We start from the raw sequence: 25,998 nt of genomic DNA on the forward strand, positions 1-25,998 counted from the left end.
CATCTAAATGCTTTTCTTTGCAGTCAACATTTATTTCTGAATAAAACGGCAAATATTGACTTGGTTGGGTATGTTTTAATGGCATTTTAGCACAGTAACTACAGCTTTATATGTGCAAGTGTAACAAGCACGCAACCTTTTTTTTTTTTTTTTTTCAATACACATTTACCATATGTCATATACGACATAAGTGTCCACACTCCAAATTTCTTGGACATTTTAGGCCCAGGCCTGGAAAAGTACCGACTTGACGTAAAAATCATAAACAGTTAAGGCCAGCTCTTAACAAACGGTGATCTGATTTTATATATAGAAATGCTGCACACGTGTCAAATTGTTTAAAAAACAAAAAACAAAGAAGCTACTTTTGCTCGTAGTTAAAGCTCTGATGAGGGAAAAAGTTCAGCTTGAGTTTCCACCCACCAACTTTGTACAAAATGGCCCCGCTTTTGTAGTCTTTGAGGGGAATCTTCGTCCTGTTAGGAGGAAGGGTTCATATAGGTACAAAAAAAAAAAAAAAAAAACTCAACGCAGCAGATCCTGTCAAATGGCATCTCCGTTAAATCATGAACGTAGCAAGTCGATCCAGAAAGTGAGAAAAAAAAAAAGAAAAAAGAAAAAAAAAAGAAAAACCTTGACTGGTGGGTAGCAGTGTGTGGACGACAACATCCTAGAAGTTGAGCTTGGTGGCTGGTCGTTCGCGCCCGCCGTCCGAGTTCTGGCTGTTGATGCGCTTGCGGTTGCGCTTCATCTTGGACAGGTCCTTGTCGAACACCTCGCCCGAGCGCAGCGCCGATACCAGGTCGTCAAACTCGCCGCCGTCGTCCTCGCCGTTGGCCTTGGCCTTGCGCGCCTTGCGCTCCTTCTCCCGCTGCTCTTTGAGCTGCGCGACAAGCCGACGTAGAAAACGTGGAAGCGCCCGACATTGCCGAGCGGACGCGCGTCACGGCCTACTGAAATGCTCAAGGTCGGCTCGTTTTTCAACAGCGTTTACTCACCCTTTTCATGAGCCAAAATGCATATATATTCATCCCCCAAAAATCTCATGGCACGACATAAAATGCGACCAGAACCATTGATCGATTATCATCTTGTATGAAGATGTTTCATTGAGTACTGGGAACACTCTTCCCGCCATATTTGGTGTTTTGATTTTGTTTTATAGTCATTGCCTAGAAGTGGTGGTCCCCCATAGATAGACACTGGTGGTGTTCCACAAGACTCTATACTAGGTCCAGAGATTTTTACATATGACACAAATGCCACAATTACCTACTGGAACAGTAGAAAACCTGCAGTGTTCGGACAAGATTTTTACTGTGAACACTACTTAGATGAGAGGATGACTTGGTTTTACAGTAGCAAACAGGTGACGTTCCGCAAGGCTCGCTACTGAGTTTGCAGATTTTTACAGTATACTCAATATGGATTTCAAAACGACCTGGTCTTACAGTAGAAAACTAGCGCTGTTGCATAAAGGCTCGATACTCCGGCTACTTGACAAAAGCTTGGCTGTAAACCACGGACCTCCCCATACACTACTTGAGAGACAGTCAGTTCAGTGAGTGAACGTCGTGTTCGTGTGTGTGCGCGCATGTTACCTGAGCTTCCATTTTAGCCCTGCGCTCCTCTTCCTCCTTGCGCCGCCGCATGTTCTCGTTCTCCTGCTGCGCCTCGCCGAACGACTGCAAGAACTGGTCAAAGATACCGAAGAACTCGTCGGGCTGCATCTTGCTGGCGTCCTCGCCAAAGTGCTTCACGGCCTTCACGAACTACGGGAGGAAAGGGAAGGAAAGGGGGGGGGGGGGGTCACCCCTGAGGGATTAGTGGACCCAGCAGCTGGACGGCCATTTTACAGAGGACTCGTTAGGGACCGAGCTCTTTGAAATAAGAGCGGGGGGGGGGGCACTTTGAAGCCGGCGTGCATCCACAGCTTGACCGACTACTGATTACAGCTCAGACCAGAGACCACTTGGAGCCAGAGTCCAAATGGAGGCGACGTGTTTGTTGGCTACTTTTCGCAGCGGGTTAACAAGAAGCACATCCAGATGGGCGGACGTGCTGAGCTCTAACAGCATCAAAGACTCACAAGCTAATGGACGAGGTGGAGCTGCCGCTGTGAGGAAGGTCGTTTTCATTTGTGCGCAGTCTTGAGGAGCGCTGCAAAAAGACTCAAACCTCTCACCGCGGGCCGGCGTAAATGATTCACAGGGACTTAATGGTTGCCATGTGACCGGCTCGCCACCCGAGTCAACAGCGAGCGTGAGCAGAAACATGCTGGAGATGTATAAAAAAAAAAAAAAGAAAAACTTCCTTGCCAATAAAGCAGCGAGTAAATCAAGCGCCAGGACAACGTGCTCCGGTTTCCACTTGTAAAGGCCTAATGGAGGCCCGACTAGCTCTTTTTGCGTTAGAGGCGCAGCTGTGCCTAACGCGATATCTGGTCCCCCGCTTTGATTCTTGTGAGACGTTCGAGCGCGCTGACACACCTCTGCTCCGCTGTGTCTTGCGGGAAAAGCGGTTGAGGGGGTCAACGAGGCGAGGTGAAGGCAATGAAATCAACTCGAAGCGTGGGAAGCGCATTGAGCGCTTCAAGCGGAACGGAGGAGGATCCAAGCTCTCCTTTAGTCGCTCCCCCACACGCAAGGTGAACAAGATTCCACCGCGATTGTGTTCAATCAGCCACGGGCTCAAGTCGTAAAGTCTTACCAAGTCTTTGGCCTCCGCCAGCGAGTCCTCCACATCTGAGAAGCTGAAGCTGGCCACGGTGATAAACTGGCTCACCACAGACACAAACTTGTCACCCAGCTCCTGCGGTCGCTTCTTCTGGTAGTCCAGCTCCTGGCGTGTCGAGGGGACCGGCCGGCAAAACCAAAAGCAAATTGTTAGTTGCGCGCCGAACAAAGCGCGACCGCGACTGAAACTTGTGTCGGCCACGTACACTCTCCACACTTTTCAGGCCGCCGCGCAGGTTGCCGATGTCTTTCTCCAGCTCAGTCATGCTGGAGCGAAGCATTTCCAACCAAGTAAATGCAAATGGTCGACTTGCACGTGTCATTTGAGCAGAATTTCACTCGGACAGCACATACAATCTGTGTGGTCGGACTCACAGGCTTTTTTATTTATTTATTTATTTTTTTTGCAAGGGTCCACCTACTTGACTTTGGCTGCTTCGGGGACACTCGGCAGGTCACCGTGAAACTTGAGCACTTTGGGGTATTTCTTCTCCAGGATGGTGATCAGGTAGTGCAGGAGATTGATGTTCCTGGCAAAAGGGAAATAGGTCGCAAGGGAACAGGCTCAATTCACACCAACGTGCCATTTTCGGCTCATGTTCTTGCTGCCGAACGTCCAAACCGACATCAAAGACGCGTTACGTTGCCGTTACTTGCGACGCGCTTACTTGTCGATGCTGGATTTGGTGTCGGCGATCTTGTTGAGCGACGACACCTTAAAGCCGTACGCGTTCCCCCGCTGGCCCTTGTTCATGTAGTTGCCAAAGGCCAGCACCACCTCCAAGAGCTGCTTCAGGTTTCGGCTGTGCAGGACCTCTTTGGAAGCCTTCGTCAGCGCTGCGGGCGCCCGGGCAAAGGGCGTCAGCTTTCAAAGTCTTCTCCTCGTTCGCACGGCGCGGAGGAGGCGATCGCTCACCTTCAACTTTGGGCTTGATCTCGGCTATCCTCTCCGCAAACTTCTTTTTGAAGTACAAAGACTGCAATCTCTGCTGGTAGTGGTTTATTCTGGACGGGTAGGATTAAAATAGGCTCGAGTGTCATCAAATTACAAAACAAAAAAAAAAGGGAGAATCACCAAATGTTGGGAGAAGCTACAAAGCAGGAAAGCGCGACTTTGTTTACTAGACTGGAAAGAAAACACCATTATTATATTACGACTTCCATTTATCTGCGGGTGATGACTCGCACACAGACGGCCATTGTTGCGCAGTGGTGTGCAAGTGCGTGTCGCTGATGTTCTACTAAAGCAAAGCTGGACAGAATTTGGCCGGCTCTCTCCTTTATTATCATGGGACTGACTGCTGAGCATTTACATTAGCGAGAGTACTGCAAGATTTGGGGCATTCATTTAGCTGTTTTTCCCTCTCAAAACTGGTCAATTAAAATACATGTATTTATTTTTGTTTGACTCATTTATTGGGTTAAATAATTGAAATAACTGGTTCATTATTATATGGTATTAATTTTAAATAAAGAAATAGCATGAATTATTCAAATGATCTATTTCAGATACAAATGCAACAATTTTTTTTTTTTTTTTGTAGTATCCAAGAGGCCGCCAGCCGAACGCGTACCTGCTCATCTCGTAGAGGAAGCGGTCGGGTTTGGCCATGCGGTCCAGCTCGTGCCTGTGCTCCTCCAGGAGGTCCACGTCGCTCTTCTCCGGGACAAATTTCAGCAACTGAAAAGCCACAAAACGGGGACAAGCGTCCAGTTGTTGAGAGGCCACCTTGTCAATTAAGCCACAACGTGCTCGACGATCGCGGCACCTGCTCCAGCATGTCTTTGGGGAGGTCCTCCTGCTCGTCCATGGTGAGGATGGCCCTCTTGATTTCGTCGTTGGACAGCTTCAGCCTGCGGCAGCACGCGCCCCGCGTCGCCATTAATAATCGTTAGCCCATCTATGGCCTTCTGCGTTATTTGTGAGCATTGCGCTCACGGGCGTGTTAGCTGAAGCTACGCGGTCGCTTGACTCAAACGTGGCCTTCTCTTTTGCTCTTATTGATTGTGATCACGACGGTACCTCGAGAGGAGGATGTTGCAGTTTTGCGCTCGCCGGCCGTCGATCACCGACAGCTCCTTCACCTTTTTGGAGCCCAGCGTGTCATCCTCGGCCTCTTTCTGCGAGGCAAGCATGCCGTTTTAGTTGCACACGGTCTCTCTCTCTCTCTCTCTCTCTCTCTCTCTCACACACACACGTGCACACAACATCCACAGAGTCCAAACATCTCAAACAACAGCTGAAAATACAAGTGGGGGAAGAAAACTCACACAGGAAAGATGAAGACGACAAGAAAGTGGACCTAAATGATGACAGCTACGGTAGCACAACAGCTATAACATGTCTACTGCCTTGCCAATATATTAGGTACACCTAAAGGCTTTGACATCCTCCGTGTGCTTTTAAAGTCACTTTTTCATAGTAAATGCTCACACCGGATGTTGCATTTCCACCGAGTGCTCATTATGCTTCCTCATATGCACTTTGCCCATCGAGTTGTTTAAAAAGATTAGGGACGCACGCACACACGGAAAGTATGAGGTGCATCTAATAAACTGGCAAGCCCGTAAAAAGTGTCATAAAAGAGCAACAACTTTCCAGACTACTGTCGAGTACGCGCACTCACCTGTTTGCTGTTATTGATCGTAAAGAAGTCCTAAAGTGCAGCCGGGAAGCAGGGGAAGACGTACAAGCATTCATTAGAACGAGGCAAGCAAGTTATGTGATGGCAGCCCGTAAACAACGCGCGCGCACGCACTCAAAAGAAAAAAAAAAAAATTCAAAAGCTTATTTGGCACTCGAGCAGCAAAGTGAGACGTGAGCGGGGCTTCGACGGCGTGACCGCGCGTGCGCGCGTGATTATCATTCCAATCAAATGTTTCAAGTGTGCAAAATGATCCATGCGCATTCTTCATGACTAGCCTGGTGAGCTGATGAACATATTTTGGGCTAGATGACCAAAACAAAAGGCAATTGATGCTGAGCAAATCACACATGCATGTTTGCGCTGAGAAAAAAAAATGATAATGAGGCTTTCGTGCGGCTGATCCCGGAACAATACGGCCACGGGGGTGGGGGTGGGGGGTGGGGGTCGTTGTGGGCGGGGGGGACGGGAGCAGTACCTGCTGCCTCTGATAGGCTGAAAAGGTCTTTTCAATGTCCTCCAGATCCAGAATTTTGAAAACCCTGGCATCGTCCACCTCCATCCAAAGGGTGCCTTCAAGTTTATTCTGAGCGGGAAAACAAAAGGTGTTGTCGTTCGCTTTGAACCGGAAGTGTGGGCGCGGGCGAGGCGCCACACTTACCTCGGCCAACTTGGACCAGTTGAAGGATTTGAGCGGGTTGCACGGCTGCGGGATGCTCTTCTTCTGCAGCGACGGTCCCAGCGGGGCGCCGGGCGGCGGGGGGATGCCACCCATGGGCGGGCGACCCAGCGGGGGCGGGGGCCCACCCGGCGGGGGAGGCGGAGGGGGCGGCGGGGGGTGCATGGCGCCGCCAGGAGGCGGCGGCGGCGGGGGCGGGCACAGGCCAGGGAAGGGCGGCGTGGGGAAGGGAGGCAAGGGGCCGCCAGGGGCAAAGGGGGGGCCGCCGGGAACCGTGCTGGCTTGTCTCTGCAGGGAGGAAGTTGGACAGAATTAAGGTGTGGCCAGATCGCTGATCAATTGAGCCTTCTGTGTGTGGGGGGCTCCCACCGATTAAGGGCACCACCGCACATTCATCTTAATGTTGAGGTTTTTTTTTTTTTGATGTCGAAATGTGGATGTGAGGCGGCACATACGCTGCTGAGTTCGTGCAGGCGCGCGGTGAGCTCGGCCACTTGCTGCTTGACGTTCTTGTGCTCGCCGCTCTCCTTCTCCAGCTTCTCCTTCATCTTGTTGAGCGTCTGCATCATGTCCTCCTTCTCCTGCGTCTTGGCGTCGCACTCGCGCTCCTTCTTCTCCAACTTCTGCTGCAACTCGTGGTGCTCTGGGCGGCAAAGTCGGCGCCGGTGAGCCCCGTCGCCGCGCCGCGCTCGCCGCCGCCGCGCCGGGCCGGCCGCACTCACCTTTTCGCATCTTTTCCGCCTGCTCCTTCCACTGCTTCACCTCGTTCTCGTTGACCAACCTGAGCGAGACGACATCATTCGCTGGTGGCTAACGTATTGCCGGCGTTTTACGTTTTTTATTTTTTTTTTATTATCCTGCCGATTGCCTCAACTAACACCTTTGCTCTACAATCCGATTTCCACCCAGTGGTCTTCACAAATCAGTCGAAAAAGAAATGAATACAGCCAAGATTTCCCTTCAAGGTCATAATGGGCCAGCCCCGGCCCAAGCGTAATCCGGAGCACTCACATGCGCACTACATTTTTCACGTTGAAATTCTCCAGTGGCGTGACGTCGGGATCGTGGCCCTTGTCGTTCTGCAGCACCATCTGCTGGACGATGCGATCCAGGAGCAGCCAGTACTGCACCGTGTTGCCGCTCCTCTTGTCTGCGCACACAGAGAAAGGTCAACTCATCGCAAAGGGATTTTTACAAAAAGGGAGTTGGAGCGAATGATTCTGGACGGAATCACCGGGCTACTTCAGTTTGCGGTTTTCCGCGCCACAAATTCTGTCTGAAAATCAAAAACACTTTCATTTGCTCACTAAGCCGCGTTGTGTTATACATTGAAGGTTCATAGGAAACAAAATTGTCCATGCGTGTGAATGTGAACGTCAGTTGGCGAGCTATAGGAAGCGGGACGGGCGGACAATAGTTTTCATTTGCAGCCTGGTGATGTGAATTTTTCACACAGTGACGCCACTCGATGTTATGTGGTGATAATCTTGACAAGTGTCCGCTGACAGGCATTCTGTTATTGATGGTTGAGGATTAGGCACGCGCTAAATGCGCCACGCCGTTACTTAATAGAGTACGTGCGCATAGGTGGAAAGAAGTCACCGAACGTGAAAATTAAGAGAATCATGTTTGCTCAATAAAAGATACTCTCACTCATGGCGCAAAGACCGTTGAGAAAGATTAGAACTTAGTCTTTTGAGTTGATCAGTTTTGGCCTTAAAATTCATCGGTTTGGATAATGGATGAATGGATGAATTGAACTGCACAAGCCTCGTCGCAACACAAACTTCCAAAAAGCATTTAAGTAAACATTCGTGTCATAAAAGTGAAACGTTAACGTCGGAGCAAACCGCTACTGCGGATGTTTGATATCAGTCGAGTGTTAAGCTTGGACGTGTGCCCAAATTGTGTGAAAACCATCATAACTCCATCTGACTTTGAAGAGCCAGTAAGTGCGCGCTCGGAATTCGGCAACTGACTTATCGCAGCTAAAGTCAACACGCTTAGCTTTTTTGGCCTGGAACCGCCGGGCGCGGATCCAGTGTTTGTTTTACGCGGCACCGCCACTGTAGTGAAGCCGCGTTATATTCGCAGTTCATTGTTCATATCGCCGAAATATCGCTGACGTACGGATAGCACAAGACCTGCTGGAAGCGCATAATTTCAATTCAAAGTCACTCGCCGCCGTGGATGTTTAGATTTGTCAAGTGGCATGTAAACGTTTGCTGCCACGGACTGCTAACTTCCATTTGCGCCTTCTATTAAGTTTCGCATTATATGTTAGCATCAAGCTAGGAGACCTGGACAAAATGTGGTTTGGGTGAACATTTTTGGTGTTTTTCTTTTGTTTTTATGTGTTGTTTTAAAAGTACATTTCAACTGGGTGCAACACACAAAGAGGAAAAAAAAAACTATCACTGTACTGTGTTTTGTGATAGTTAGCGTGCTACTCGTAGCTAGCACGTACGTGGCATGAGGAGGCAGTGGTGGAGGACGGACATAAAGTGCGGGTATGCGTCGGTGTGGTTCATCTTCTTGCGAATGAGGTCAAACACTTGGGTGGCACTTTTGGTGTCGATATGTACCTGGAAACAGAAGCGTTAGGTCAGTGAATCCCGGTTTCAACACACAGACGGCGCCACGAGAGGAGTGTCCGATTGGCTCACCGACTCAAAGCGCTTCGACAGAGCCAGCTCATCGTCGTTCCGCAGCATCTCAAAGTAGTCTAAATGCCTGCGAGGAGGGTGGGACAATGTGATGCAAGTTAGTCCAGGAGACACAAAGGCATTCTCAGTTTGGGATGTAAAATTAGGACCAATGGGGGAAAGAAAAAAAAAAAAAAAAACACCTCAATGTTGGGAGGATCAAAGTCTGTTTGACGCTCCTTGTGTGAATTATGATTCCACCACTTTTCCCATTGAAATAAAGACATTGAACTCTTCCTGCCTTATTTTGAATTCTTGTACATAAATACGGGGCAAGACGTAAAATCCTCATCGCTAACATTTATTTGAGCTATTCTCACTGCATCAGAATGGCACTATTTTTGAATTTTCCAATTTCACTTAACTCTACGTCATTTCAGTCCAGTGTCAGATCTTGCGCGTTCACGTGCAATTTCTGCAGAAACCCCATTCGCTACTCGATTTGTACGTTCCAAGTCTTGTTTTCACCTTACCTGTCTAACGTGGAGTTCTCATGGGAGCGGAGCTTATCGATGACCGGTTGGATCCCCAGCATCAGAAACTCATATCGCAGGTGGATACGGAACTCCAGACTAGTCTGAGTTAACAAAAACAAACAAGTTTCAACAAAGAACGTGCCGACTTTCTGGTGCGAAGAAACATATCCAAACTCCACACTTGTCATTACCTCTCCTGCGCCCTGACTCAGCACCGCATTTATAAAGGACATGATAGCTGTTTTCAGGTTGACCTCATCTCTGTAGCGCCCCGTACTCCGGTCCAGATCGTTGATAAGCGTCTGTGGGTGAAAGGTCATTCCAGGTGTTCAATATAAACTGCGACTTTGCAGTTTTCATACTTGAAGGTCTTTTTTTTTTTTTTTTTTTTTGGACATAGCGTAACGACTTCTCGGCACCTGAAAGCGCGTCCTCTCGCAGGCGAAGCGCTGGTAGTGCAGCATGGCCTCCAGGATCTTCCTGTGGCCGCCGGGCACCAGGCACACGGCGCCCATGATCTCCAGCACGGCCACTTTGGTCTTGACGTTCTCGGTGGCCAGGCTCTGGGCGATGATGTTGATGCTCTCGGTGTGCGAGAGCACGTGGGCGCGGCCCTGCGAGTTGTTCATCAGCGCCTTGATGCAGCCGATCAGCGACGTGTGGATCTGCGACTCGGTGGTCTCGTAGTCCATGCTCTTCAGGAAGTTGAGGATGCACGTCAGGCCGTCCAGGTCGATGAAGCGGGTCACGAACCTTTATTTTTTTTTTTGGACCAATTTTCCATGAGGACATTTTGGAGGTCCAAAACAACAACAACAACAACAACAGCAGCAGGTTATCACCTCATAGGTTGAGTCCTGAGGGCAGTCTTCAAGCTCTCGATGGTTTTGTTCCTCTCCTCCTCGTCCTCCTTCTCCAGGGCGAGAAGTGTCTTTCGCTGTGCCACAAACATGGAGATGTCATTTTTAACTAGGACACATTTGTTATGACCATCCCTCATCAAGACGCTGGATTTGTTCTTCCATCAAAGTATCACATCATCTTAAAAAGAGAGGGAACAGTAAGAAACCTCAAAGCAGTTCCTGCCCAAATGCAGTCTGCTTTTTTCTTTTTCTTTTTTTTTTTTTTTTTTTTTTTTACAAGCAGTTGTGATTTATTTTTTTATTTTTTATTTTTTAAGTTGATGTTACAACTTACAGCTGCCATTGAATTGAGCTGATCGATGTAGTATTCTGGCCAACTAGTCGCACTCTTGTTCTCCTCTTGTTCCTGGAAAACAACAAACAACAGTGAGCAGGGAGTGAGACTTGAGATTTTGGACCCGTCCGCGACAGTCAAGTGGGGACCAACTGGGTTAGGGACCAAATGGAAGCGTTTCATTGCGCACGAAGGTCGAGGCTATGGCCAAAAACCCGTCCCAGAAGTAGGGCGACACACTTAAGCAGCCCAGTTTCTTTTGAGAACTTCCACAGCTGGAAGCGCAGCTGCCTGAGAAAATCAGCCAAAGATTAGCAGACCAATGTTCAAACTGTGGATTGAGGACATGGCTTCCTGCTGAGTTTTAATCTCCCGACGGGCACATTTTAAATCGGCAGTTTAAAAAAAAAAAAAAAAAAAAAAAAAGACATTGCTTGACTGACCCAAGTCCGCTACGTGAAGGAGACTCGACCCCGAGCTCGTCTCGGGCATCAAAAGGCCATCGCCTCTGCCGTTGCCTTGTGTGATCTCACTTCGCGCGCCATTAAACACGCGGCAAGCTGTGAGCCCCGCACACTAATTGGACTGCAGTTCATAAAGCGTCGCCCGCAGAAAGAGCGCAGCTTTCTCTTGGCCCGTCTACTTGGAAACGACAGCGAGTGTGGGTGTTCGGACCCGCCCGGCTGTCCAACTTCCTGGCGGTGCCAAGTGGAGTTGGGAGACGTCCATTAATGGAGCAGATGAAGAGTTGGCAACACTTCCTTTTTTTTTTTTTTTTTTTTTTTTGCAACTCCAGGAGTTCATGTTTCATTGGAGAGGTCAGACCTTAAACACTATGATGTATTTCTGCACTTAGCGGAGGAAGTAGGGAGTATATTCCGGTATAATTTACTTGTGGAGGTCGGAAATGCATTCGTAAGCAAGTTCTTTGAGGGGGGAACTCAGGAAGGCTGTGGTGTTACCCGACATGGAACACCTGGTCAGTACACCTAGACAAAAAAAAAAAAGGAACATATCGAACAAGACCCGCTAAAAACCAACCAAAATGAATCAGATTAAGGAGGCAAAGGAGACTGAGGGCAGCAAGAAAACGGGCTGCTGCAGCAAAGGTGGAGACGATGGCGATTTCTAGTGCTGCAGTGTCCAACTAACAAAACCACAATTTGATTCAAGAGGACAATGGGAAATCTGTCACTCGATGGGGTTTTGGTCAGGTGAGTCCGCGCGAAACAAAGCAAGGGTTCGTGATGTTTTTCATGCGGCGGCCCACCCTGAAGCCAAGCCAGCCGTCCTTTCCGGTTTGCTCTGGACGGCCGAGCGCTTCCTCGCCGCGCGCGCCGACTTCCCCGTTTGAGCTCCGATGATGCATTTATCTGTTTGGGCGCGGGGCCAGGGCTTGAAGCTGACTCAGCTTTATCGGCGCTGCTGTCACCAACAGAAAGTGGCTAACGGCGCCGTAGCACATATTCCCGCCGCGCGTCTCTCGTCTTGTCTGTTGTTGAGCTTGATTTCCAAAAGTGTCACGCGGAGCTATTTTGGGCTGTAGATATCACAATAATGAGGCCGCTATCTGGGCCGCCAGAGAAACGGCGGAACGCTTTGTCCATGAGCCGATGCTTGAGATGAAACGAAAAGGCAGGCTTTATTTCCAACCAAATTCAAATGAGTGTAAAACTAAAACGAAAGTCTACACACCCGTAGTCAAGACAAATAATTTCCGACAATTTTCCGAGTTCAAGTCAATCAGGGTAAAAAAAAAAAACCAAAGTCATTATTTCTAGAGGGGAAGTAAAAATAACCGAATTGTGGTTGCACAATTATGTTAGAATTTGAAAACAGAGTCGTCAGCCCGACTAATAATCAGTATCGTATCGGCCCCGAAGAAACAAAAAACATATCGGCCCATCTCCATCAAAAATGTCAAGCTTGTTTCCCTGGACAGTAACAAAATCTCCCAAACACACGTGGAAAAATGTATCAAAGCCCAATGAAACCAAGTTTGATTTTCTTCGATCACAAAACCCTTGCATTTGAACAGGGGTGTGCAGAGTTTTTATACCAACTGTATGGTCTTTTTTAATCGCAGATTTTCCCCTTTCGCAGGTGGGTCTGGATCATGTCACTGGATAGAAGTTTGTGTAAAGCTCTGACAAGGCAAGTAGGTAAGCCATTTAAAAAAAATAAAAATAAAAAAGTGGCATTAGGGAACAATATTTCTGACCCAATTTCCTGTGCAGACAAGTGAAAGGGGAAAACAATCTTTATGTTCCAGGCTTGGTAACATTAAATTTCATTATTCCTGAGGGGTAATTCAGGATGCCGTGTCGAGGGGAACTAAGATGTAACTGCATCAACACCTACAGCTGAAAAGGAGAAATTGTGAATGACATCAGCGCGTCTCACCTCTGCCGTTGAACATTTCCATACAAGACCGCATTTGACTGACACCTTACAAGTGAAACGCCAATGAGCCCACAGAGGTGTGTCACGGGGGGGAGCACATGGAAAACGTTTTTTTTTTCTTTCACTATACGAACCACCCCCCCCCCAACCCTCGCTCCTTGCCAGAGGAGCTTAGCGAAGCCTGAGAAAATAGGCCTGATGAGGTCGCACTGATGTCAGCGTGATCTCTAATTCAAAACAGGTTGGGCATTTAATGAAAGGCTACTAAGATACATGATGGGAAAACTTGGCGGCCGGTGTTTTTACAGCTTGACTGGAGGAAAAAGTCAGGATGTCTCGCCTCGGATTTACTGCCGCATCGACGCTTGCATCAGGTTCAGATGAATAATTGGAATTGACAGAAACTAGGCTGAATGATGCATTGCAGTGCTTGACGTGAACCCTTATTGACATTTTTCTGGCTGTTTTTTTGGTTCATTTTCAAAAAAACATCACATCCATCCACTGCACCCTGCCGAGCGCATTTCGAGTCTTGCGAGCATCTCGCTCGCAGGTCTGCCTATTGGCCCAGACAGGATATCCTCCACACGCACACCGACGGCCTTGACAAACAAGAGGAAGACGACAAATCGGGAACCTCGCTGTGATGTCAACGGCAACAGGCCGACGTGTTTTCCTGCTTGTGACGAGTGAAAAAGGGAAAGTGAGAGCAGATGGCAGGCGGAAGCGCCACACCAAGACATCATCAGTGCTGTTCTGCCTCGTGAGGTGATTCGGTTCCATACTCATCTTTGAGACGTGGGTTCGCTTTTCAGATGAATGCGTGCAAAGTGGCTGTGTGTTATGGGAGTGGTGCAATTCCTACCGCGCGGGGGGGGGGGGGGTTTAAAAGTGTTTAGATACGCGTGTGGTTCGGTATTATCGATCAAAGGCTGACGGGCTGCGCAAACACCGGCGAGGCCTGGGAATCTTTGGAGTTCTCACTCACAGAGAATCTGTCAGGAATGTTGCTGATTGCAAAAGCCCATGAAAAATGCTTTTTAATTCACTGCTAAAATAGGCCTCACTGACCTGTTTGAAAGTGAGGTATGCGGGGGGGGGGGGGGGGGGGGGCTCAGCGCCTCCTTGGCCATATAAGGTCATACGTGAGAGCAAACGATGAAAATGGCGGCCGCAATTTGTAAATTGCTGTAATTGTCGAGCTTCTGAGACGTAAAACAGTCAATGTTCCACACATGCAGACGCTATAAGCAAGGACTGCTTGTTGACAACATGGGAGAATTTTATTTGATTTGTATATATTTCTTTTTTATGTTTCTGTGGTCTGCCAAGGAGGAAAAGAGCCTGCGGACACTTGACATCAGGGACGTTTGCGCAGGGCGTGCGGCGAGATTCGGGAGCCTGATGTGGAATCCCACTAAAGCCGCCTTTCCACTGGGCTGGCTTTTTGGGTGGTCGCTTTTCCAATTGAAAATAGTAATGAGGGGAAAGTGGGAGAGCCGCGTTGCGTCGAACGCATCAGTAGTAATGAGACACTGAGCAACAAAAGGGTATTCCACCGTATTCGGCGGTGACTCCGGAATGAGTCGACGCCGGAGATTTGAAGGAACTCGGTGCTTCCACTCATTTCCATCTTCGCAAATCCTCCGCTCATGCGAGCGCTTTTACCACAACCGCGAGCTGCATTTCAACTTTCGGCCGGACACATTGTACCTTCTTTTTGCTGCAGTAGATCTGCCACTTTTTCTCAGCGGGCAGGGCAAACATGGCTTCCCTGTGCTTCTCGGTGAGGTCCAGCTCATCCTGCACGTAAAAAAAAAAAAGCAAAAAAACTTCAGAAACTTGGCGGAGTTTGAGAAGACGTCGATAAATGTCTGGAAGATATCATTCCCACAATTGCTAGTCACGACAAGTCTTTCATTGAGATGCGGTCTGATGACATCACTTCTACAGTGGATAAGATGATTACGTAGTGATTTTGGGTCCGGGTTCAAACATGATCAGAAACAGTGAATTGGGCTTACTCAAAACCAGAAAGAGAAAAGCACGTGTTGCTTTTCTCCTCCAACACACGGCCGGCGACGGCGTTTGACGCGATTTCCGTGTGTGACGTTAGGCCAGGTGCTCTGTGACTGACTCCTATCAGATGCCTTTGAAAGGCTTTGGGGTTTTTTTGGGGGCCACGTGAGTAATAGGGAGGGAGATACAAGGCGCGGCCCCGTCTGTCCGACATGCGGTAACAAACATCTGGAGGCAACATGCGTCCCCGATACGGAGAGCATATTTCACTGGAGGCGCACGCAAGGGTTTGCGGCTGCGTTGCATTTGAATTCTGCTGAGTGTCTCCTGGCAAATATGACAAAATAAAGGGTGCCCCCCCCCCCCCCCCATCCCCAACTCCCCATAAAAAATGTACAATTCCTGAGTCCAATACCATGATCAATACTGGCTGAAATGTTTTCAAACTAAAGCTTCATGTTAGTTTAACGTTTTCCTTTCTTTCCTTCCAGGCTGAAGAATGACATTCACTATCAATGAAAGGGCCTTTTGTGTTAAAAAATGCTGGAACGCGGACTGCGGCGCGCATTTTTGAGGAAGTTCAATAAAAATACACCAACTGGAAAGCATAATTGGAGCCTCTAAAGTGAATTCACCATTTTTTTCCCACAATTTTTCAGTTTAGAGCGCCTCATTGTCAGCCACGAGTGTGCGCAAAACACACAGAGAAGACACCACAGGAACAAGGGGGGGAATTTTTGATATATTTTTTTAAGTCTGATTTGATAGCCAGCATGTGGACCGGGTCTTTGGCATGGGGTGGGCGCTTTAAAGCGCCTCGTCGAGGCATGGAAAAGCCTCGCGACGGCACAGTGGGAGGACTTGGAGAGCTACAATTATTGGGGGAATGGCACTCGGCTTAAAATGTTTTACAGTCTAATAGATTCATTATAGCATAAAAAAAAAAAAGAGCTTTCCTACAATTGTGAACTGCGTCTCAAAGCGGGCCAGGCGGCTCCTTGACTCGACGTAAATCTCCTCCTCGAGGGCCCTCTTTTCCCTTCAGCGAAATGGCTTTGATTAGATGGGGCACACAAGGCTCGCATGCGGCGAAAAGGGCGAAAAGCACGTGGCCGTTTCCTTTTCGGTAAACACAGCGACTGAAAAGCCTCCCCCGTCGTCACACTCAATTACGTTCTCATAAAGGGCGCCGGACAAAAACAAGCAATTAGCAGATGGCGGAGCGCCTCGGACATGAAGAGCCGCTGAATGAGGCCCATTGATGTGCAAAAAAAAAAAAAAAAATGTCCTGCTTACATTACTGTGGCAACGGCGGCGGATGGCGGGAGGGGGGCACAGACCAGAGAGGGGAGCCGGCCAAATTAGAGGTGACAATAAGACAGAGGAAGAATGGCACCGTGGCCCCGTTACTCACAAGATGAGCTAAACTAGGAAAAAGCGACTGTTCCGGTGTTGGAACCGTGCCAAGGCCTTGTTGAGGTAACACAGTGGCTAAGATGGAACTAAACGGGACTTGTTTCTGGAAAGTCAAAATGAGGTCAAACAAAATTCATCTCTAAGCTGTTGCTTATTCTGGACTCTGAACAACTTTCATCTCCTATCCGATGCCTTACGGGCTTTATTGTTGGACACGTGAGTTACGAAGCTACACTGTGACCGAAGGAAAAAAAACAAAAAAAAAAAAACAAAAACAAAGCTTGCTTACCACCAACTCGGAGAATATGCCGTCCAGCTCGTCATAACCCGGCATGGGTAGCGCCGGCTCCATGGCCTGCAGGGCGAAGTCCTCCCGCAGCCTGTAGGTGATCTCCGGGTGGTCGTTGTTGTTGAAACAGCAGAAGAAGAAAGAGAGGCCGCCGCCGCCGCCGGCACGGCCGCCGCCGCCGCCGCCGCCGCCGCCTCGCTTGCGGGGAGCCATGGCGCTCCCTGGCGGGCCGGGCTGGGAGGGTTTGCGGAGGCTCCTTTCGGGGTCACGGCCTCCACCACCTCAGAGCTCGGCCTCCGTCAGAGCGTCCTGAAAGACACGGCGAATCCGTCAGTTGCGGAAGTTTTCACTGAAGATGATGAACAACACGCACATTAGAGCGGGACTTGCAATGAGAGATGTCATTTACAACCTTGACACAGCAGGCCCCTGTCAAAGCGCCTTGTTTGAAACGGAAAGGAGCATTTTCAGAGCTCGTAGCGCCCTTTTCTTTCAATTCGGCCGCGACTCCCTCTTTTTTTTTCCCCAGACCAGTGATTACACGGGTGTGTTTTTTTCGGTCGGAGAACAAAAAGAAACTTCCTGTAAAGCCTCTCAAGACTGGAGTCATCAAACGATGAGTAAGCTCGCGGCCCGCACCAACGCGGGCGACTCAATCGACCCGATTGTCTTCAGAGTCGGATTTTCCCTTCCCGAGGCGAGGGAGGTTTTGCTTGTTAGCAACCGTCTTGGCTCCGTCTCGTGGGTATAAAAAAAACGGCGCCGAGATCAGCTGTCACGGGTGAGCAACACAAGTCGGTAGCAGACTGTTCTCGACTGCCAGGTGATGATACGTCGCCGCATCAACGGCTGACGTCGCAGCTGGATCATCGCCAAGAGGGGGGGAAAAAAATGGAATAAAGAGCACTCAGGCTGCCCGCTAAACGACCACATCTCGAACTGCGCGGAGACAACGACATTGACCGGCAGGTGTTTCTGGCTACTCAACCACGTTGATGGCGGCAATTCCCGTTGACTTTGGACAAGTCTGTCGTCTAAAACTGTGTTCCCCATCCGCCGGGCCACAGAGAGACGTCAGCCGATCCTCAACTTCAAGCGGCAATGTTGGAGCGGCGCAGTCGGTTTGAAGTGAATCAAACATTGCAAGTAGGTCACGAGCGGGATGGAGTCTTCCAGTTGCATTTTCGCCTAGTTACAGCGGAAGTCAACCCAAACATGTTTTTTTTACAAGAATATGTTCTCTGCAAGGCCACGGGTTGAAACAAGGCATTCTGGTAAATACTGCGTTTGCGGAATACGATTTTTTTATTTATCTTTTATGAATCCGCCCCTTTTGAGCCATCTCCGGGAGCGGCCATTTTGTCACATCTGTCGACTGAAAACGACATCCCAACTGCGCAGGGCTGGGATAACAACCAATCACGGCTGACCTGTTTTCTGAAGCTGAGCTGAAGTCAGATGTCACGTTTCCTTTGGTGCAAGGATGTTAACAAAAGCACCATTCTCACGTTTTGAGTATTTAACATGTAAATACGCCCCTGAACAATGATATATTTTCACACAAAGCTAAACGGTGCCGACGATTAATTCAAACAATTGTTTTGTTTTTTTTGTCCGCAACAAGCCATTCATTTCTGAGGAAAGTGTCAAACAAAAACAGTAACAGTCAAACCCGTTCTGTAGCTGGAGGGCTTAACTGCGTTGCTGAAAAAGGGAACGCTTTCGATGGCGTCGCGAGCGACAAGGTGATCCAGGCCGAGAGGCCGCACATGGAAGCGCACTGAAGCGCCTGTTTATTTTGACACATCCTTGACTTTTCTAAATAGACTACCAGGGGCCTCGGCAGGCAGCAGCTGCGCGGCTTCACGCTCACCAGCCGTCCGAGCATGAAAGCGCTTCTTTGACCATATTAGTCCACAAAAGGGGGGCCCGTCTTTTCCATTAGCTAAAGCCGGCCGTAAACTTTGAAGTAACTCTTGAGAGGCCGTGAGACGGGGACAAGCGCCGATCCCCGGCCGCGACAGAGCGCTCGGGAAACGTCACAATAAGGTTGTGTTTTCGCCCGCTCTAATTGTTAACCTGCCAGCGCCGTGACATGAGCCGCCGGCGGTGGTTTTCTGTCAGGCGGTCAAGGTTGCTCGACTCCGCGCGGGCCTGTCGGGACATGAGGACATTCCTCGCATAGCCAGGTGAACCCTGAGCGACAAAAACGCGGTCGTTCCGGCGATGAAGGCCAAAGTTGAGCATTTTCCCGCCCTTCTGGTCACAGTCCACAAAGGCCAGATTGTTGGATGCCTCCAAAACATTTTCCTGAGTCATCGTCCTCTGGTGTGGTTTGCGTTCGGAGTGATTTTTTTTTTCTTTTTTTTTTCCCCCTCCTCACCGATCCACACGGCCACAGACTCCGAGATTGTGATGTGAAACAGGACGACGGCCAATCAGCTGTCATCCTGCTTCTTCTACGACTATAGAAAGCCATGGCTATATGGATCTGACATTTAAAAAAAAATTTTTTTTTAATGAATAAATCTATTCAGATGTTAACAATCGGTATGTGTGTTGCCCGTTTAAACAGTATCATCACTTTGAGAGAATTATGGAATGTTAGCAGCTGGAAAAAAAAAAAGATAAGCCTGTTTTGCAGCTGCAGTTTCTCAAGAAGAATGTTGATTTTTTTTTTTTTCACCGTGCTAAAATGATTGTTGGCAGACCCCTTGCACAAATGATTCTTTTGTACGTCTTCATTAATACACACGCGGTCTCTCAAACCGCCGCCACGGACCGGAACAATCGGCCGTCTCTCTCGCCACACAGGAGGTTTTCATTGCGAGCTCGTCTTTGTTATTGTTGTCGTGACGGTGCGGTTCGGAGGCTGAGCCGGCGCCGGTCAAAACGGAGCATCCGGGTCAGCCGCAGACCGGCACTGGTGTTATTCCGCATGTGCTCAAAACGAGGACTGACACTTTTGCACCCCGCTGTCTCCGAGCCCCGTTTTCCTTTTGCGTCCTTTTGATTCCGACGCGTCTGTTTTACTCATCTCCTCAAGCTGCTTTCCGCCGCTGAAAGGCAGATCCAGTCCAAAACCGAACAGCAACTTGCGTGATGTCTTATTAATCGCTGGAGTCATTTTTCAACAATTTGGTGCGTCGGTTCGTCTGCCGCTGCTCTTCCGTTTTCCTGTTTAATCAATTTCACGTCTTTGGCGTTTGGACTGTAAATACAATTTTTAAAAGACTTTTTTTTGTTTTTTTTTGTGGGTTAAGAGATACCAGCCTAGCAATTTCTTTCTTTACTCAGGAAAAGATGTTTGATCAAAATGATGGTCTTGATTGAACCGAGTGCGCAGCGCCGGGGTGGCTTGCTTGCTCTTTGAATCCAAAGTCGCGGGTCACGGGAGCTAAACACTACCAGGCCTGACGGAAACTGCGGAAGTGCGTGACACAGTTTCCTATTTGCGACCAAGTGTCTTGCGTTACGAGCTAATTACTGTGGTGAAAAGCTATTCCTGAGAGTAATTTGTACGGGCCAAGAGGCCGGCGGTGAAGTGACGCTAATAAGCGAACGTGCCATTAAGAATTTAACCTGGCAGCGAGAGAACAAAGTGGACGGTAGGGTATTGAAAACACGTGTGTAATCAACTCTTTTACACCAGCTGGCATACCTCAGCACTTTCTTACGAGATGCGGTATCGTGTTCCCTGACATGCAGCGTTACAACCAGGAGTCCAGAACATTCATCAGAGAGATTCTACAGCGACACTATGACTCTTGATGCTTGGGGTATTTTTGGGGTGGGGAGACGCTCATAATCCGGCCATCCATTTTCTGCTAGTCCACATTAGGGTCATGGGTGAGCTGCCGTTTAGCTGATTTTATTTTTTTCATTTTTTGCTGTGACTACCACATGATAGAGATGCTAACAAATAGCATCAACAGTATATGCTGGTGGACATTTGAACACAAACAGTGCAGCAACACATGCAGACAGACAATCACAATACTCCCAGGCATATATTCTTTATCCTCTGCCCAAAATGACTAACATTACTGCCGATTACTGAGTTAGATAAAGTAGTCGAGTAAAACTGTACTTTGTCTGTCTGCATGACTGTTTTACGGACGTCCCGCGGCCAAGTCGCGCATGACAGGAGCTGCAATGAATTAATCGTGATGTTATGCTAACTACTTAAGTATTTATGAATGCCATTTTCCTTATCAAAAAAACAAAACAAAAAATATTTGGTTTTCGGTGGGGGGGGCTTCTGGAACATATTAATAACATTTCCATTCATTTCAATGGGGAAAAAAAAAAAAAAAAAAAGTGTATTTTGAGTTACACAGAACAAATAAAATTCCTATGTCAGGGCACCGCTATCTGTATAAAACAATGAAACAATTGTTGCAAAAACTAGAAACAGACTCATACGCTACTTAGGACAGCTCGACAGCCCACATCTTCATTCCAATCCATTTACTCAACAACAATCTACCTTTCTAAGAAAGTCCTTGGGGCGGCTAATTGACTCTCTCCCTACTTTAGGGGCATTGTCTCAGTCCTGACTGACGTCATGCATTGCGTCGGATTTACCTGAGATGAAGGGAAACGCCGGGCGGGTTCTCGGACGTTCCGAGCGGAAAGTGCAGCTTTGTTATGCGCGGACCCCAAAGGCGTCCCCTAATCTTCTTTTCCGATTTGGGATCGGGGATGGATCAGACTCGCGATTTGACCATCATCTCGCCACGTTCACGCTAATGCCATTCTAACCTACATTTTCAGACAGTATTATATTCATACGACATTTTCAACAAAGCAAATGAAAAACTGTTCTTGCGAGATGCAACCCTGCCACAAAAAGCACACAGGATTTCACTTTTTAACACTCCACAAACCATATTTGGTATTTACATTGGGAATGTGTTTTTTTTTGGAGGGGGGCGGAACCGCAGAGCGAACGCAGAGGTTCGAAGGATTGTAGTGTGTAGCAGAAAGCCACAATTTTCAACACAAGACGCTTATGGCTTTGTGGAAGCCCCCCCTTTGGGATTCTGAATGTATCTTGGAGGCATTTAAAAGGGCCGCCAGCACAGAGGGGCAAGCGGTGAAGGCTGGCGGTCTTCCCTTTCATCCAACCGCACTGCCCCGGGTGGGGAAGGAGGGGCCATTTTATGACGACCCTCCCAGGTTCCATGCTATATTTGTGAAAGAATATGAAACAAACGCTGCCCGAGCCGGAGGTTCCCCACTCCTGCTTTGGAGGTTTTGGACGGGCTTGGCTGGAGCTTCATCCAAAGTTCAACACGGCGGTGCCTTGAGATACGAGCGACTCGGGTGGAGAGGAGTTTTTGGACGTACAATACGAGTGCTTGGAGTCGCTCGTATGTCAAGGCGCCACTGTATTCGGACGTGGCCTTTTAGAATAACAGCAATTCAAAGCGGCAAAACAAAGTCTGCTTCGCGGTACAACCCGTGCGAAACCTCGAGGCAGATATTGCGCGCTTGACTCAAACATCGGGAACTCCAAATGTCAACAGGAACGTAAAAACACGGCCTTCGGAAAGGGTGCACGGAGCACAGCTGGACAGCACATTTAACACACTCCGCCAGCACCGCCACCAATTACCCGACCCCCGCCCGCCCGATAAAACACACAGACTTGGACACACATGAGAAAAGAACTGGGCCACCACAGAAATGCTGACCGGCAGGTTAAGAGGAGATTAATATCAGACCCGTCTCAGCGGCTGTCGCTCATAAACTGCTGCAGGGCCAAAGTCGTGCGTGGGGTGTGTGCGTGCGCGCGTGTCCGGTCGGGCGCGACCGAGGGAGCGCCTCCGAATGTCCGGCGGCTGGGCGAGCGCGGCTCTCCGATGACAGGATTAACGTAAGGCAGACAAAAGGATGCATCAGAGCCACCGGCTGACGCATTCTTACACTCGTCGGGAGACGGCCGCAAGCGTTCGAAAAAAGTCGGATCCTTTTTGTGCGGGGCATTCCTCGACTGTTTGGCTAACGTGTTAAGTGGCCCGCTAACTCAAGATGCCGATACGTTTCGCACGGTAATGTCACGGTGTCAGTTTTGCGGACGCGCCTGCATTTTCTTCATTGCTTTGTTTCCGGCTGCTGAAACGATTACGTAATCAAGTTGCTCTTTCAGGAATGAATCATACTTGCTGCGTTCTGACATTGCCGTGAACTTTGGGAACGCGACGCAGCGCGCCGACCGAAATAAGAACACACAACAAGCACGACCCGTTGACAAATGGAAAAATTGCCACCGAGTCATTCAAGGCCACACTTGGAACAGTGACATGACTGTACGCCCCTTGTGGATCGGCCTGATTTATGCCGCGGAGTGACACTCTCGCTGAGCTTGTCACGAAGGAGAAGTGGAAATGTGCCGTCGTGTTGAGGTCACGCCTAAACTTGGTTTTTCCTCACCCAAAATGTCATCAAATTTGGTCAGACTGCAATACAAAGCGTGCGTCAAACCGCTCGGCAGAGGATGATGCAAACGCCTTGCATGTGTCCATTCGGCAACACGAAAATGACAATTGAGCGAGGACCTCGGCCAAGGCCAAACGGACACCCTAAATGAGGAAATAAATTTGCTTGGCAAGGTGAACAAATCTCCCAAGTTCAAGTTTACCCTAAAACGAACTATGACTTGATAACCCTCTAAAAAAATGTTCATTGAAATCCTTTGCGTTTTCGGCCCTACCGCCGTCAAAATGACAGTCGCGACAACAACAAAGCTAGCGCTAGCCTTTGCCCGGCTAAAGCACGGCATGAGAGTTGCGCACCGGACGCGTACGTCCGGCCGACGAGAGCGGCGGATTGGATTATCTGCGCAGATAATCAAATCATTTTCCTCAACAGCTGCTCGCACCTTTCATCATGGCGGTCGATCCAACTCCGCAATAGAGGAGGAGATGACGGCCATGATCAAGGCCAGCTGACCAGGTGGATTATCTCAACGTAGCCGGTCTGAAAGGTCACCGCTCTGTAATGTGTGTGTGTGTGTGTGTGTGGGGGGGCAGACGGATGCATTGTACATGGAGATGGTCTCAGCTCCTAAATACAGCACCAATTAGTCATTCTTGGCCGAGGATAAAGAATATATGACTGAGTCATGTACGCATCTCAAGTGAAAAGATTTACAATAGCTCCTAGGGGACAAAATGTCAAAACAGATTCGATTCGAGATGTGCCACTGTGTCGTTGCTCAATTAGTCATCTGTGGCGGCACCTTGAACATACTTTTCATGAATTTGCATTGAATTTCCCACCAAGTGACGTGGGCGTCAGCGCATGAGAGTTTCGAGTTGGCTGACAATCTATTTCGACACCGAGTGGTGCGTGTTGACTGCAGTAAAATTTGTGACTCGACATTAGTGAGAGGAGCCATTTCGATTCAACCTCATTGGTAATCGAATTATTTGAGTTACTCGAATAATGGTTGCGGCCCCAGTGTCAAGTTAGAACAACTTAGAGAGGACAACTGGAATCACAGAACAGATTGTGTTCCAATTTAGAGATCCAAACTATCAACTGAAGATTTCATTTGACTTAGCAGTTTTTGGGGGGGGGGGTTGCTATCAGTTTGGTGTCCACTTTAGCCACAAATTTGTAAAAAATAAATAAAATAAAGCAGATTACATTGTTGGAGTTGTAATCTCTCTACCACAGCCTGAGCTCTGCAGCCTTCCCCCCCTCAGTTGCTATGGCAACCAGAGCAGTTGCCGTCCGACCGGCGCATACTATGGTGGGCGATTTTTTTTTTTTTTTTTTTTTTTTTTTGGGCAAGCCACCCATTGCCCTCGCATTTCAATCTCGATGTTTTGATGTCGGCGAGAAAACAGGAGTGTTCCTGTATTTAGGCGGACAAATGTCATTAAAAGAAGTAAAAAAAATTAATAAATAAAAATGTTTAAAAAAATGAAAGGAAGGTCTCCGGAGTCTGGAGGGCATTTGCGCGATGAAGGTGAGGAAGTGCAACCTGAGAAGGATGTGGAGACCGCCCTTTGCTCAAGGTGACTTCCCTTTTCATCTTCCCTTCGTCCTCTCGCGGCTGCACCCCCAAGTGGGAGGTCGCGCACGTACTTCCACGCATATTTCCACCAGCGCGCCCAAACCTTGTCATTACGGGGCATTCCCCCGCATACAGACGACAGCTCTCCCTCTAGCCTCGGTTGCCGGGTAGCTGGGTAGGGGGGGGGCGGGGGCCCTCCCTCCCGTCGGTCAGAGCCTACTGTCATCCGCCCTTAAACCACCCCCCCCCGCCGCCGCCGGAGGTTTCTACGGCAACATCGTTTTCCACTCCGACACCCGCTAATGAGGCTGCCATGACACCATCACCTGCGCCCCGACGAGCGCGGTCCAGATTGCATGCGGAATAGTGATAAAAAGCCGCGCTGACCCCGGCCCCACACGCATTCCAGGCAGCAGATAGCGGGCCGGCGCCCCTCTCCCGAGCGTACGTTTTGGTCTTACCCTATCCGGGAGTCCTGTCCTCCTTTTTCTTTTTGGGAAAAAAAAAAAAAAATGCTCAACTCACTGCAGCGTCCCCATTTGCGAGGTGTTTAATCCATGCGGGTTGAAGGTCCTGCTGCACCTTCGATTCCGGAGAAATTCCAGCAGTTAGGCGGGGATTTTTGGTGATAGGTAAAAATAATACAAATCTATAAATTTACAAAAATATATATATTAAAAAAAAAAAGAATAAAAAAAAAAAAGGGGGAGGCGCACGTCCCCGCGAGCTGGCCGGCAAAAACTTGTGCCTGCCGTTGAGATATCACCCTCCCCTCCCCTCGCTCGCCTCGCTCCTCTGCAGAATGCTGTGAGAGAGGTGGGGGGGGGGGGGGTGGGAGACACAGGCACAGATGTTACCGGCTCTGGGCCACGCCCCTTTTCAACACTCCCTCACTCTAATAGGATGCAGTCCAGCGGAGGACGCCGCCCCAGCTGGGATCCTCCCCTCCCCCTAGTATTCTCCGTCCCTGGCCTCTGGACAACTTGTTTGGGGTTTGTTTGGAGAGCTGCACGAGGGGAAACAAAGGCGAGGCGTGAAACGCGGGTAGCGTAAATTAGAGGGCCAGCCTGAGTGCAGCTGTGCATTGAATATCATATTAATAAACAACCTACCGGGCATTGACTGGCAAATGTTTCAAGAATCAGTGAAAGGATGAAGAATAACAACGAGACCGACGATCTTTACCTCCGATCTTGCCAACTGGGGTCCAACACACCGAAACACAAATATTGAGGAACGATATCGTGACCGTGCTCGGATAACACTGACATCGACCTAGTTTGCATTAAAAGAGGTGACAAGAGAAGCAGCGGGAACATTTTTGACTACAGTTACAATCGGGTCTAATATATCGTCGCTGAATGCCTGGCAGAATTTCAAATACTCCTCAGTGGTAGCATTATTT

At 48.9% G+C, this 25,998-nt stretch overlaps 1 protein-coding gene across 5 annotated transcripts in view; it reads right to left on the bottom strand.

The window, feature by feature from the left end:
* Positions 1-11: 11 nt before the first annotated feature.
* The window catches only part of daam1b (dishevelled associated activator of morphogenesis 1b), a 36,463-nt gene continuing 10,476 nt past the window's right edge, over positions 12-25,998 (bottom strand). For 2 of the 5 annotated variants that reach the window (XM_086019570.1, XM_086019568.1), the window contains exons 2-26: positions 16,565-16,873; positions 14,554-14,643; positions 10,438-10,509; positions 10,083-10,177; positions 9,660-9,993; positions 9,432-9,542; positions 9,238-9,341; positions 8,726-8,792; positions 8,527-8,644; positions 7,071-7,209; positions 6,782-6,840; positions 6,515-6,702; positions 6,042-6,347; positions 5,859-5,966; positions 5,363-5,392; positions 4,759-4,856; positions 4,505-4,589; positions 4,310-4,416; positions 3,652-3,740; positions 3,404-3,572; positions 3,158-3,265; positions 2,942-3,002; positions 2,710-2,841; positions 1,602-1,772; positions 12-883 (exon numbers count right to left, since the gene is read on the bottom strand). In XM_086019570.1, coding sequence (XP_085875696.1) covers positions 671-883; positions 1,602-1,772; positions 2,710-2,841; positions 2,942-3,002; positions 3,158-3,265; positions 3,404-3,572; positions 3,652-3,740; positions 4,310-4,416; positions 4,505-4,589; positions 4,759-4,856; positions 5,363-5,392; positions 5,859-5,966; positions 6,042-6,347; positions 6,515-6,702; positions 6,782-6,840; positions 7,071-7,209; positions 8,527-8,644; positions 8,726-8,792; positions 9,238-9,341; positions 9,432-9,542; positions 9,660-9,993; positions 10,083-10,177; positions 10,438-10,509; positions 14,554-14,643; positions 16,565-16,777 — 3,267 coding nt within the window. In that variant the 5' untranslated portion in view covers positions 16,778-16,873 and the 3' untranslated portion in view covers positions 12-670. Of the gene's footprint in view, positions 884-1,601; positions 1,773-2,709; positions 2,842-2,941; positions 3,003-3,157; positions 3,266-3,403; positions 3,573-3,651; positions 3,741-4,309; positions 4,417-4,504; positions 4,590-4,758; positions 4,857-5,362; positions 5,393-5,858; positions 5,967-6,041; positions 6,348-6,514; positions 6,703-6,781; positions 6,841-7,070; positions 7,210-8,526; positions 8,645-8,725; positions 8,793-9,237; positions 9,342-9,431; positions 9,543-9,659; positions 9,994-10,082; positions 10,178-10,437; positions 10,510-14,553; positions 14,644-16,564; positions 16,874-25,054; positions 25,367-25,998 lie in introns of those variants that run through there. The other 3 variants (XM_086019571.1, XM_086019569.1, XM_086019572.1) reach the window with 3 other exon arrangements.

The sequence above is a fragment of the Filicampus tigris genome, chromosome 20, assembly GCF_054856515.1.
Source record: "Filicampus tigris isolate MCC_2025a chromosome 20, RoL_Ftig_1.0, whole genome shotgun sequence".
NCBI classification, from domain to species: domain Eukaryota; kingdom Metazoa; phylum Chordata; class Actinopteri; order Syngnathiformes; family Syngnathidae; genus Filicampus; species Filicampus tigris.